At 32.8% G+C, this 14,582-nt stretch overlaps 1 protein-coding gene across 1 annotated transcript in view; it reads right to left on the bottom strand.

The window, feature by feature from the left end:
* The window catches only part of ADAMTS6 (ADAM metallopeptidase with thrombospondin type 1 motif 6), a 263,654-nt gene that overhangs the window by 126,147 nt on the left and 122,925 nt on the right, over nt 1–14,582 (bottom strand). Inside the window, exon 10 of the mRNA XM_081054061.1 lies at nt 298–444. Coding sequence (XP_080910187.1) covers nt 298–444 — 147 coding nt within the window. The remainder of the gene's footprint in view (nt 1–297; nt 445–14,582) is intronic.

The following is a 14,582-nucleotide window of genomic DNA, read 5'->3' as shown; positions in this document are numbered from 1 at the left end:
TCTCCATTTTTTTTTCCTGACACTGCTTCCCATTTATTGAACATTTCTAACACTCCCATCATCAACCCCACTTAAATCCTCACTCCAGTTCTTCTGACCTATTCAGTTAAGTTCTGTTTGAGTATGAAGAAAAACATTTGGCACAATGATACATTAAAGTATTTGGGGAACAGCCTGAAATATCACTGGGCCCTATAAAAGTTACTCATTATGCAAAATTTGAAGCACTACATAGTAGGCTTCTACCGATGGCTTACTTCTGGAGTAATTCATCATCACTCTCCAGAGATTACTTACTCTAGAAAGCTGGTGATATAGTCTCGACTGCACGCAGACCAGGAAAAAGGATTGGTATTTGCAGTAATGTGAGCTGCCATAAGTTTTGCTGTTTCATGACCTTTCGTCCCACAAGAATTTCCAATTCCATCATGGTTCATACCAAAACTGTTTTAACAAGGAAGAAACATAAGAAACATACAAGAAATAAGAAAAAAAATAAAACAAACCAACGTCTACTACATCCTTTATTTCCTTATTTGATCGTTTATTAGCCTTATCAATATATGTCTCCCATAATGATAGACTAGATCCTCTAAGGAAATATAGGATTAAAACTAAAGAGACTAAGGTAGAATTCAGTGTTACAATATATTTCTAAATCTCTTCAAATTTATCATACATCTCAAACGTTATCTCATACGATACCATCTCTCTTGAACAGAGAGGGAACATGAATTAATTCTCACTTTATAGATGAGAAAAACGGAAATTGAGTAAAAAGATCTATTAAAGATCATAAAATTAAGTGTTGAAAGTGTTAGAACCTGTCTTGCAACATGCTTGAGTTCGCATTACTTCATGATGCTGAATCCAGAAGGGAATGACAAAAGGATGGTTATAATCCACTGAGTTTTGAGTTATAGGCCAAACACAGAAGTCCTTTCTCTTACTAATATGAATAAAGGAGAATTAAATATATATGTAATTTATGTTTGTATAATTAAATATATATGTAATTTTCAAAACACATTGTGAAAAATCTTGATACATTTAAGGATTATGGAGACAGACTTTTTCTTTACTATGGCCTCCCTTAACTTTTCAAAGCTTTTCTTTGTCATTTTTTCCTGTGCTATCAATGAGATCTAAAAACATATTTCAATGATAAATGATAAAATTTTTCTGTAAAGAATATACCCACTGCCTATGAATAAATTTTGGCCTTTCTTCACAAGTAGCCATAAGTTTAGGTTGACTATTACTAAAAGAAATTATGTTTTATGTTTCCATTGTGACATTCTAATAAATGCACCATGTGTTCAAGGAAATAAGTGATTTGTGTGACAAGAGTATAAAACAGATGAGGGCAGTTGCTGGAGAAAACTTTGGAAACATTGTTGAGAACAGATAACTACAAGATAATAAATGAAAGTAAATATTAACACTTTTGGCAGTGTAGAGACATTGAAGATTTGTAAGAACTGAAGATTTTTCAGTGGGAGAATATGGAATTGATCTATATTTTAGACAGGTCATTATAGTAATTATGTGATGGAGACACTGGAGTGGGAAGAGAATGGAGACAGATAGAGAGCAGATAGAAGACTGAGAAATTGAGAAATGATGTGGGTCTGAATTAGGGTACTGGATAGAGAGGTAGAATTAGACTTGAGACATGCTTAGGAAGCTGAATGAATTTGGTCTTCATAAATACAACATAAAAGAGCTATAAAGAAGACACATAATATGTTCATATATGGGGGGCAGGAAGGAGGAACCAGTAACTCAGGTGGAGGAAGTAACATAAGCAAAGGAAGAGAAGTGTATGAAAGTATCCAGAGCCCTATGTTAAAACACCAAATAACTTTCCAAGAACACCACTATTTAATCTTCCTGTTTTACATCAACACACTGGAGCCAACCTGTTTGAATGGCTAGGAACATGATGATGGAGTTTACAGTTCGTTAAATTAGACATATAGTCTGTCAAAACAATAAGCCACAAATTTATATAAAAGGCTCCTTTCGGCAAATTTTTAATTCAATAAATTTACTAGTCTATATTTACGTCAAAGGTTAGTGGTACTGTGTGAATACTACTATAATTCTTTTCAAACAATGATAACTTTAAAAATATTATTTCCTTTAGCAGTGGCCTTTTAAATATCCCTGAGTCATGTTAAGACAGGTGTAGGCAGGCACAGATACCTTCTAGAAAATCATTTTTGAGATCCTCAACTTCTTTATGTACTCTTCTAAAAAAAAAAAGTCCGGATTCTCCTTTTGAAATCATATTTCTTCCACTTACAAAAGAAAACCTTATCTTTCACTCATCCATAATTTTACAATAGTTCATTACCTTGGTGTTTAAAAACATGAGTGTCGAGAAAAGAAAAATTGGAAGAATTTGGTGTCAGTGTTGAGAAAGACAATGACTTCAATGACTGAATAACTTATCATGTAGTTTCTTGCTTTCATCAAATTTACAGGAGGCTATCATAAAATTAACAGATGGGTTGTCAAAAATATTTTTTGAGCATAGATCACCATGGCTACATTTTGACAAATAATTCAAAAGAAGTTAAAGGATTAAGTGATATTTTTATAATAAATTCACTTCATTTCATCTACTTACTTATGTGAACAAAGCATTCATCATCTACAGACACAAAATAAATTGAAATCCTACCTCATTCTATAGCAATACAGAGATAAATACAGTAATTGAAAAAATACATCTAATTAAAGATACATCTTCTAACAAAAACTTTATTTCTATATTCACTTATCTACTAAAATCTGTAATATATATCATTAATTAATAAGTACTGTAATGAACATATAATCCAGAAAAAAATTCCATTTTGATTACAGGAAATTTTTACTGTAATTGCAATTTACATATATTTTTGTTATGAAGACATTTGATGTAATTAAAAACACCTTTAAGCATAAAATATATTTTTAAATATATTAAAAAGAGTAAAATATACATTAGGGAAATATTCTGGGAGGGAGAATAAAGTAGACATATTGAGTTAAAGGAGAAAAAAATGATAAAAATTTTTACTATAAAAGAAGAATCTATGTACTTCTTAAATGCATAACAACAGTTACCAAATTGCTATGGCATTTAGATTCAACTGGATTTATTTTAAAGAGGTATGAAACAATTTTATCTTTTACAAACTAACATTTTCAGTACACCAAGAAATTCTGTCCTTTGCAATTAGACATAAAATAAAAAATTTTAGACATCAACTGAAAAATACAATAGGGTACATAGTTTTTAAAAAATCATTCTGAAGTACACGAAGGAAAAGATTTTTTTTCCCTGCTGAGAGAACTCTATCAATGAAGAGTTTGGCAAAAACACAAGAAGTGAAACTCATTAGTGATCAGAGAGAATAAACAAGAGGCTACTTTAAAACTATGACACTGGCAAAAATTAGAATGTTACCTAGAACTAAGTATTGGCAGTGTTGTAGAGAAACTGGGATCTTAATTCACATTTGTAGTGTGGTCAGGGCAACTATTCCAGAGAGCAATTCAGCAGTACTTAGTCAAATTAAATAGGCAGATATATTATGATCCAGCAATCCTGTGGATATATACTCTAGAAATATTCCCAAAAGGGACACATATGTAGATGTTCGTGACAGAATTATTTATGATAGCAAGGAGTTGAAGACAATCTAGGTGTCTGTCCCTGGGGAATGCATAAGTAAACTTTGGCAGATGCATATTGTGGAATACTAAACAGAAGTTTGAAGCAGTAAAAAAGATTGATGTCTACATAAGTTTGGGTTCATCTTAAAAATAGTGCAACAATAAGATAAGGAACAATGTCTATTACACTATATCAAACACATAAACAAAATTACATATGCACTTTCATCTAACAAAGATAGGCAAAGGAATTGTTCAGATTAAAGACTAAAGAGACGTAACTAAGTACAATGAAAACTAGATTGGAGGGGGTAAAAAATGTTATAAAGAACATTGTTGGGACAATTGATGAAATTTAAGTACGATGGCATATTGGATAATAGAAGTATTTCAATGTTAAATTTTCTAATTTCACAATTGTACTGTGGTTATGTAAGAGATTATCTTTCTCCTTCTCAGGAAACAGATGCTGAAATATTTGGGGATAAGAGAACTTACTCTCAAACAATGAAGAGAAATACAAGTACATATACGAAAGAGAGATAAAGCAAATGTTGCAAAATATTAACAATTTTTTAATCTGGGTTAAGAGCATGTGGGAAATGTTATATCAAATTTTCCATAAATGTGAAATCATTTTAAACTTAAATTAAAAATGAACACATACATATACAAAACAACCTTCAATATTTTACAAGGATACATATGGAATCAAATATACTATCAAAATTACTAGAGAAGCTATCTATGTGAACAAACAAATGGGAGTGGGGAATGGGAATATAGAAATAAATACACATCTGCATATATTAAACCAGAAGGGTCCTTAGTGGGACTGATAATGATGTGCCAAGAACTAAGGGTGGATGTATAAATGGATGGATGGATGGACAGACGGATGGATGGATGGACGGATGGACGGACGGATGGATAAATATAAAATAAACTGAACTCTCTGCTCTTGAGTTCCAAAAATAATAATTACAAAAAGAAGAACAAGAACAAAAAAGAGTTTGGTGAAACTGTGGCCCACCATTATGAGTGAACAGTACTAACAAGAGAACACTTCTATGGTTGATGTTATGTATTTAATAAAACATTTCAGAAGTCAGACAGAAAAAGCAGAGAACCCTATGATTTCACTGATATGTGGTATATAAACCAAAAACAACACAAACAAATGAGAAACAAAAACTCATAGACACAGACAATAGTTTAGCGGTTACCAGAGGGTAAGGGGGTGGGGGGTGGGAGATGAGGGTAAGGGGAATCAAATATATGGTGATGGAAGGAGAACTGACTCTGGGTGGTGAACACACAATGGGATTTATAGTTGATGTAATACAGAATTGTACACCTGAAATTATGTAATTTCATTAACAATTGTCACCCCAATAAATAAATTTAAATTTAAATAAATAAATAAAACATTTCAGATTACATAAAGTTAATAATGGTTCTCATTCGTGGAGGGTTTTAGGCACAGTGGTGGGGGATGGGAGGTTAGGAGAGCCGGTCTTCCTTGGGCTTGTTGTGATTCCCCACATTACGCTGCGTATGCTAAGTCTGCAAGGCTGGGTCTTAATGCAGGCCATTTCTCAGGATAACTTCAAGAAATGAGGGAACATCTACTCCTGGATAAAGAGCAGGTTTACTGACTACAGGAGTTCCCCTTATCTGCAGTTTAAATTACCTGAGGTCAACCACACTCCAAAAATATTAAATGGAAAATTCTAGAAATAAACAATTCATAAGTTTTAAATTGCCCACCCTGGCCATGAAGAATCCCTTACGCCAATGTATCCACACTATATACACTACCTACCTATTAGTCACGTAGTGGCCATTTTAGTTATCAGATCTACTACCATGATATGGCAGTGCTTGTGTTCAAGCAACTCTCATTGTTATAATTGTTCTATTTTATTGTTAGTGATTGAGTTAATCTCTTACTATGCCTAATTTAAAAATAAACTTTATCATACGTAGGTGTGTATGCATGTACAGGAAAAAACATACTATATATATAGTATATTTATAGCATGCATGCAATAGTAATAGACTCACTTATTAGCATATACATGTGTATATATATACACATATATGTATGTATACATATACACGCACACAGTTTGGTATTATCCACAGTTTCAGGCATCCCCTGGGGATCTTGAAATGTATCCCCCTCAGATGAAGGGGGACGACTGTATTTGCAATAAAAGTGATAGATTCGCCAAGCTCAGTATTTCTCAGTTTTCATGCAAACCCACAGCATCTGGGCCATACTGTATTGCCCCTGTGAGATTTGGGGCCAAGACAAATCAAAATAAATATGCTGATGCTTATGCTGTTTGTTGTGCTCTTAACTAATAAAATCCTTTGTTTCTGACCCAGAAATTTCATGTCTTTTGCTAACATCCATGCAATAGTAATAGACTCCCTTATTAGCCTATACCGTAAGTACATAAAATCAAACGTCAAATTTAATGAGAGAGAAGTTTGTAGTTGATTGGTATAACATATCAAATATGAAAGGTAAGTAGTCCTGAAAGCAAAGTACTACAAAGTAGTCTGAATTTTTCCAGAAAAATGAAGCCCAAATTATCAGTAATATCTGTTACAACAAAGTTAACTGTTTTGTTGCATTCCCCCAAAAGAGTGTTGAAGATTTTCAATTAAACCTCCCAATGGATACTAGTAAAAGACCCTTTCCCTTTTTCATATCTTCATATTTCTGTTCCTATCTCAAAAGTTGAAAGGACACTTCTTATTTCTACATTGTTGATAAAAAGTTTTCCGTTTTCCTCTAAGATATCACCCAAAAGCAATAAGAAATACATCAGACAGAAAAAGTCCAGAACCATATGATTTCACTGATATGTGGTTTATAAAACTGAAAATAACAAAAGGACAAGACAAACAAATGAAGAAACAAAACTCATATACACAGACAATAGTTTAGTGGTTACCAGAGGGTAAGGGGAAGAAGGGTGATAGAAGAGGGTAAAGGGGATCAAATATATGGTGATGGAAAGAGAACTGACTCTGGGTGGTGAACACACAATGTGAGATATAGATGATGTAATACAGAATTGTACACCTGAAATCTATGTAACTTTACTAACAATTGTCACCCCAATAAACTTTAATTTAAAAGAAAGAAATATAAGGAAAAGAAATACAAACTCTATATTTAATGCAAAGCAGGAAACTTCAAAAACCATAAACCACAATATCATAATGTATGTGAAAGTACGACTGAATATAGAAAAATCAAAGAGGAATGCAGAAAGACACAGAGAAAAAGACAACAAAACTTATGATTTAAGATAAAATGAACATAGCATGCTTCTCCAAAGTTCAGTGCAACAATCGGAGGGGCATAACTAACAATACCTTCTTATAAACAACTGGAACAAGGGTGCACACTGTTAAAATATACTCCCTTGTTCTAGTTGTCAAAAATGTAGACTGAGTTAACTGGGTAGTGACACAAACCATATTTGTAGGAAGCGTTCTGCCAGTGAGAAAAGGTGAAAGAGTCTGTCTCACTAGCAGTTTTACAAAGAAATACAGGGTTAAATAACTTGAATCCATACAATACTGTTTATCATTAATAAATTCTTGCTGAGAAAGTAGCTCTGGCCCCTATCCAACATAAACTTCTAGAAATAGTTTATCTAGAAAAATCAAACATATGCAAAGCTGTGTGATTGAAAAGGAACAATAAATGGATCTACAAATACATCAAATTAAAAAAAAATAACAGAAAAGTGCAAATAGAAGATGGACATGGCAGAAAAAAATGTTGCTACAGAAAAGATAAAAACTGAGCACGTGACTTTGAACAAACTTATCATTTTATAAAACCAAAAATTTAACGCAGAGATACAAGCAATCAGGGAAGATATGGCAAGACAGGAGATGAAAACATGAACTGTCAGAGGAAATAAGTAAAGGGAAAAAATAAACCCATCACAGGAAAAAGCCATGTTGAGGTAGTAGCAAAAAAAAAAAAAAAAAAGGCAAATGCTAAAAACATTTCTCACAGGAGTAAAAAGAGCAAGCAATACTAAAATGGATAAAGAGCTTAAAAGGATCAAAGTAAAGGAATTCAACATATGCATCACTGTTGTCCCAAAAGAACCAAAATAAAAAATAAAAAATAAAAATTATTAAATAATTCATGAAAACTTTCAAGAAATAAAAATGGCTCCTATCTGATCAAAGTGCACTAGTATGTGTCCTAGGGAAAACTGTCACAGAATGAATCCACACTGAGCCACATCCTAGTAAATTTACTGGTCTTCAAAAATGAGATATATTTGGGGCAATTGGGTCAAAAGAACAAATTATCTAATAGTAAAACAGTCATACCATCTTTCCCCAAAAATAAGACCTAGCTAGACAATCAGCTCTAAGGCATCTTTTGGAACAAAAATCGATATAAGACCCGGTATTATATTTATTATATTATATTATGTTATAAGTAATATAAGACCAGGTCTTATATTAATTTTTGCTCCAAAAGACACCTTATAGCTGATTGTCCAGCTAGGTCTTATTTTCGGGGAAACACGGTAGTAAACTCCGATTTCTCACTGGTGACATTTAAAATGAACAAGCACACGTTGGAGCAATGCCTAGCATGAATTTTGCATCCAGCCAAAGTGAGAATAAAATCATCTTGAACAAGAACTCAAGGAATTAATCTCATGAATCTCATGAATCATTCTTACAAAAAAATGCCAAAAGATAAATGTCAGCTTTGTTTAAAAATAATGGGAAAGTTTGATGGTTTATTGACGCTATTTGAGTTTCATAGCAGGCAAGAATGCATGTAACACAAGTGAAATTGGCCACCAGCCCAATTAACTCCCTTGTTATACTTCCTAATTAAATTTTTTGCTGTTGTATTTTGTGAGGTTAATTTTAGTCTCTTACATACATATGATATTTTATATCATACATACTTAAGAAATAAAAGATATTTACATTTTAAAGGATAAGTATAAAGAAACATCCATAATATCTCTACCAAATTAAGAAATAGAACATTTTCAGAATAATAAAAGCTTGTCCCTTGTGTTCAACTTCACAATCTACAGAGGGTGCCAAAAAAAGTACACATATTTTAAAAAAGGAAAAAACTGTATTGAAATTGTAATAATACATACCGATAACAAAAGATGAATACAAGTCATATGTATACATTTTTTTGGCACCCCCAGCATTTTTCTTCTCACCTGAGAGAGAACGACTATCCTGACTTTTATTGTAACCATTCCCTATGCATCTCTAAACAAGTTGTACTAATTCTGCCTGGATTTAAAATCAGTAGAAGTAGAACCACACTGTATATATTCTTTTATAACTTGCTTCTTTCATTACACAATTTGTTAGAGTGATCTCTGCTGAGCTGTCTAGTTGTACATGATTCATTGTCACTGCTATGTTGATTTCTACTGTAAATACACCGTTTAATTATCCATTCCATGATAATGGATTTGGGATGGTTCTTTGTAGGGCCTACTATGCACAATGCTGCTACTATGAGCTTTCTTGAACACATCTCCTGGTCATATACGTAAGAGTATCTCTAGAAACCAGCTTCGCAAACTTTTGGTCTCAGGATCCTTTACACTCTTAAAAATATTGAAGACCCCAAAGACCTTTTGTTGATGAGGCTGTGTGCGATGGCATTCATCATATTAATAATGAAAATTGAGAGATTTAAAAATAGTAATTCATTTTAAGTAACAAGAAACCCATATTTAATATAAATAACCATATCAATTGAAAGTTTTCTATTTTCCAAAACAAAAGGACTGCAGTGAGAAGAGTAGAATTATATAATTATATTTTGCTAATCTCTTTAGTGTCTGACTTACTAGAAAATAGCTGGACTCTAATATCTGTTTCTTTCTTCAACCTGTCGTGATATTTTGTTTTGGTTGAAGTATATGTCAAAAATTTGGCCTCACGCTAATATGCAGTTGGAAAAGAAAGGGTATTTTCATAGCCCTTTCAGATAACTAGGTTTTTTTGATATTGCAATAAAACTTGACAACTAGTAATTTTTTAAACGTTAATTGCAATGTGGATTCTGAAACCACATCAATGATCTGTATGCATTCTGTTTCGTTAATATCACCAATCCAATCAGAAAAGACTTAGGAAGCTGTCAAGATCACAATAATAGATACAACCATTCCTAAATTCTAACTTTTGCTCAAAAGCTCAAATTTTATCATTGACAATACAGTATTTGTTGTTTTCCTTGAATAACAAGCTAATTTGTTTATTTTTCAAGTGAAATTCTGCCAGCTACTCATAGTTTCTCAATAGTTCTTTCACATTAAAATTGTGCTCCGGGGAAAAAAGTAGCTAGGTTATCTCAGACAATAGCACAAGTGCTTTTCTTTGTGACAATCATCAGACTAAGATATGGAGCAAGAAGTGCTTTACGTATTTCCCATTTTGTCACACAAAATATTTTTAACAGATATGTACTTAGGGTCATGATTTAATAAAATTAATCATTTTTTGGCTTCGTCAACGACATGCTTAAGCACAACTGACATGGTGGTGACAAATTACAATTATGGTTGCTTTGATTCACACTAAGGTGCTGGCACAATGACCATTGCTTTTGGACAACCATTGTAAACATCAATACAGTTAAAAACCAAAAGTAAATAAATAAACAAACAGATAAATGCATGGCATATTAAGTCTTAGTATTATGAAAATAGTTCAATCTAAAAATAGTTTCAAAACAGGAGTCCATGGAACAATTTGAGAATCACTGCTCTAGGATATGTGTTGATGTAAAATTTCAACTTTACTAGACAATGCCAAACAGCTTTTCAAAGTGGTTTCACCAATTTACATTCTCACCTGTAGTGTATAAGAATCTTCCTTGCATGACATCTTCACCAATATTTGCTATTGTCAGACTATTAAATTTGTGCTAATCATGATGGATATAATTAGCACTTTCTTGGTTATTAATCAGTTGAACATCTTTTTATATGCTTATTGGCCACTTGGATTTCTTCTTTTGTAAAATGTTCAAGTACTTTGCATATTTAATTTGCTGAAATTACATCTTTTCTGACACTGTCCCGGCTTTTCATTTTATGTTGCCTTCTGATTAAATGTTTAATCTTAATGTGGTTAAAATGGTCAACATATACTACTTCATGATCAGTGTTCTTTATGTCTTGTTTTTAAAAAGCCCCTCTTTGCCCTTAAGGTCATGGGAATTTACTTCTATCATATGTTCTAAAACCAGTAATAGTTTGATCTCCACATTTAGGCATTTTGGATATGGTAAGAGTATATTTAGTTTTGTAAGTAACTGCCAAACTGTCTTCCAAAGTGGCTGTTAATAATAAATCTTTAAGCTTATGTATGGCTTGACTCTGGGATCCATTTTTGCTACGAGTATGTTACTTCACCAAGCAGAAAGTATTTTTTATATTTCATGTTATCCACAGTACCATATAATCAGAGTTTAATAACTGGTGATGAAGTGCGTAGGGGCTTAGTGAAGTGGATGAAAAAATCTATCATTTGAGACCTAATTTGAATTAACTGAGGAGACTCACAAGGTTAAAATGCCGATCTAATAAACATTCTCTTGTAAACATGGGATCCATAGAAGCTGATGTGAGTTCTACATTCACTATGATGAACTTCATTCTTTCCTGCCTCCCTTGTTCTTGTAAATCCCCTAATTGGAGTTACATAGCTCACACTTACAGGAAGGCTCAACTCTACCTGTGGGTTCTGGGACCAGTTTTGTTCACTGCTAGGGAGAATTTAAAGAGATTGAAGCCAATAGCTTTGTAGAACAGCATTAATGACAGATTGTTGGTCCAGTTCTACGGTATGCTAATTTTTGAGGTAACTGTAGTTTGGCTCTGGTCCTGTTTCTTGTGAAGAAGACACTACCTTATACCTGAGTCTCAGTAACTCCATCCCTTGTTTATTTCACCTGCTCCTGAGACTCCGGAAAAGTATTCCAGTACTTATTGAGCAGGGATTCCACTGGGCTTTGGAGAATCAAAGTCCTGGACATGTAACCCAGGGTCCCTTCTGTCTACCCTCTGGGATATACACAGCTATGCACAGGACTTTCATGACAGTGACAGTTCCTTGATTGGAGTTTTACTTAAGCCAGACTAACCTGGTAAAGTTCTCATAATGGGAACTGGATCTAATGTGCTTAATTAACTAGTGAATATAATTTGCCTTAAATAGACCCCTATTGGTTATACAACAAGGCGTACAGGGAACTAGATCAATTTACGGAAATAAAGCTGTGTCTGCTATGTAGCATAGGAACACATACTTATTTTATTAGTTACTTATTAATTTTACTCATGATTTTGTGTGCTTTTGCTAAGAACTAGAGATGTTTATGTACTGTGCTCCACTCAAAAATAACAGGTGAAGGCCAAAGGGATACAGAAGACAGTGACTGTGGATTGTGGCTTAAAAGGAAAAAGATGACACAATTAGGTTTGTTTTATTAGGTTTGATCAAAGCCTTCAGTAGTTTAATTTATGTAGGGAACATAACTATAATATTATGAATTCGAAACTCTGGTTGCTAGTCAATTTTTCATTTGCAAACAATATTTTAAAACACAATTTTAAATAACATAGGATCTTAAGAACTGCAACTATCCCATCAAAGGGGGCGGGGAAAGGGGGGAAGGCATTCTATTCTGTTCATTAGGCCTGATTTCAACACCCACCCTATCCAGCAGGGTTTATCTTCTCTGGGGCACAATCCTTACTGGATGGCCCTCTCACTAAAACTCAACCTAGGTTCTGGACTATATCCCAATGAGGACAAGTTTCCTTCGGTACATGGGGAAACACTTAGGAATCATGCAACTCTCCTGGTAGCCTATCAATGCCATTTTAATAAAAAGGTTAATTAAAGTCCTAGCAGATGCTTTTTGCAGAAAGTGACACCAAGATTCCAAAATTAATATAGGAAAGTAAAGGATCAGAAAGAGCCAAAGTAATTTTGATGAAGGAGAGAACTTCAATATCTGTTATAAAACCATGGTAAATAAAACAACATGATATTGGAAAAGGGAACCCTTGAAAATAACGACAATAAAAGCTCCTAAACAAATATGGGACAATATTAACATGGGTTAAATCTGAACAGTGCACATACGGATATGTTAAAATATACACACATATACATACATGTGCGCACAAACTATTTCAAAGTAAAACATTTTAAAATAAAATGTCTATATAATTACAAGTATCTGAATAGATACAGAATACTTTGTTCTAAAACTTAGCAACTAAATTTTCCTCTCAGACCAGTGACACAAGCTGAGTTTTGTAAACTGTAAAATGTTACTTCTAAAGTTTTAGGCCTGATTTTTGGGATTTTGAACATTTTACTCCAGAAATAATAGTACACATTGTTATTATATGTCTAGGATAGCCTCCACATAAACCTACTTTAATAACTGGTGATGGTAACTTATTTTACAGACTAAGTGTGTGCCTCTGAAATGAAAAATACTATATGACAACACTGTTGGAATTGACTACTAAACAAAATGGAACATATTTAAATTTTTCCGCAGAATTAATATTACTAGGAGAAAAGCTAGTTTAATAAAGGAAAAGATAAGTGAAAGGTACTGAATACGTTCTAAAAAGGACTTGTAAGTATTATCAAAAAGTTCTACAGGTAAATGGTTCTTATTATATTAAATCTAAATTCAAAAATTTGAATTTTTCTCATTTTCCTTCATAAAGATAGACCATGATCACTGCACAACCCCAGCCTAGTGGTTTTGCTTTTTATTTAATTCATGAGAGGAGAGTGAGTCCGAAGTTGTTCTTGAAGTAATTGCTCAACAGTTGGGCAATTGATCAACCATATGATACAGCAAAAATGAACAAAACTGAGGTGCTCCTTCAGGATAGGAGCTTTGTTTTCATCATCACTGAATCCACAATATACTTTATGTCAGGTAAGTACAGCAGGTACTCATTAAATCTCTTGAATCACATTGTGCATAAGGGAAAGACTAACTAGAGATCAACTGTAAAACCTAAGAGACAGAATTTGGGAAACATCCTACGTACATACCTCTCTTGATGGTGAATAATGTACTAATGATATGTAAAATCATTTAATAAATAATAAGAAGGATGAAAGGGAAGAGTTTGGATCAAAATAAGTTGTTCCACCACTCAGAGACAAAGTGGTTACTATATAGACACTGAAAGATTGTGAGATAAAAGTTATTCATTAAATTAAGTTTCTGTGATACAGTCTATCATACGCATCAATCTACTGACACAACATGCTTTTCTCAAATATTTTTCTATAGTAAATTACATAGTTTTCTATACATATATGGAGATTTTATATATATATGGAGATAATTCCTTATTTACTTTTATTTTTAGCATGTATAAGAGGCAGCTTATTTATGATTCTATTTTATACCATTTCACCATATATTATATGACCACTTACTGCAAGAGTAATGTAATATATTTTATACTAGAAAATAATAGCTTACTCTTCATTTTGGTACACAATTCTTATTGGTTTTTTTGGAAGATTTGTAAAATTAAAAAGAGTAAACACAGACTACTGAGTATAAATTTAATATGCATTTAGTCTGGAGATTCTTTTTAAAATCATAACAGATGTTTTCAAACCAAACAGAAGGAAAATCTTAAAATGCCTAATTCAATTTTTGCATGTAAACAATCTTAATTTTACTGTGTTGCTAATATATCAACATCATTTTTTTGTTAAATAATCATGGTATTTAAACTCTGTCTTGCATATCGTTAAACAACCACTAGTACACACAGCGTGTACTTTTAAATTCAGCAACTAAAGGAAAA

The sequence above is a fragment of the Rhinolophus hipposideros genome, assembly GCF_964194185.1.
Source record: "Rhinolophus hipposideros genome assembly, chromosome: 7".
Lineage (NCBI taxonomy): Eukaryota > Metazoa > Chordata > Mammalia > Chiroptera > Rhinolophidae > Rhinolophus > Rhinolophus hipposideros.
This window is presented reverse-complemented; position numbering and strand designations above follow the sequence as displayed.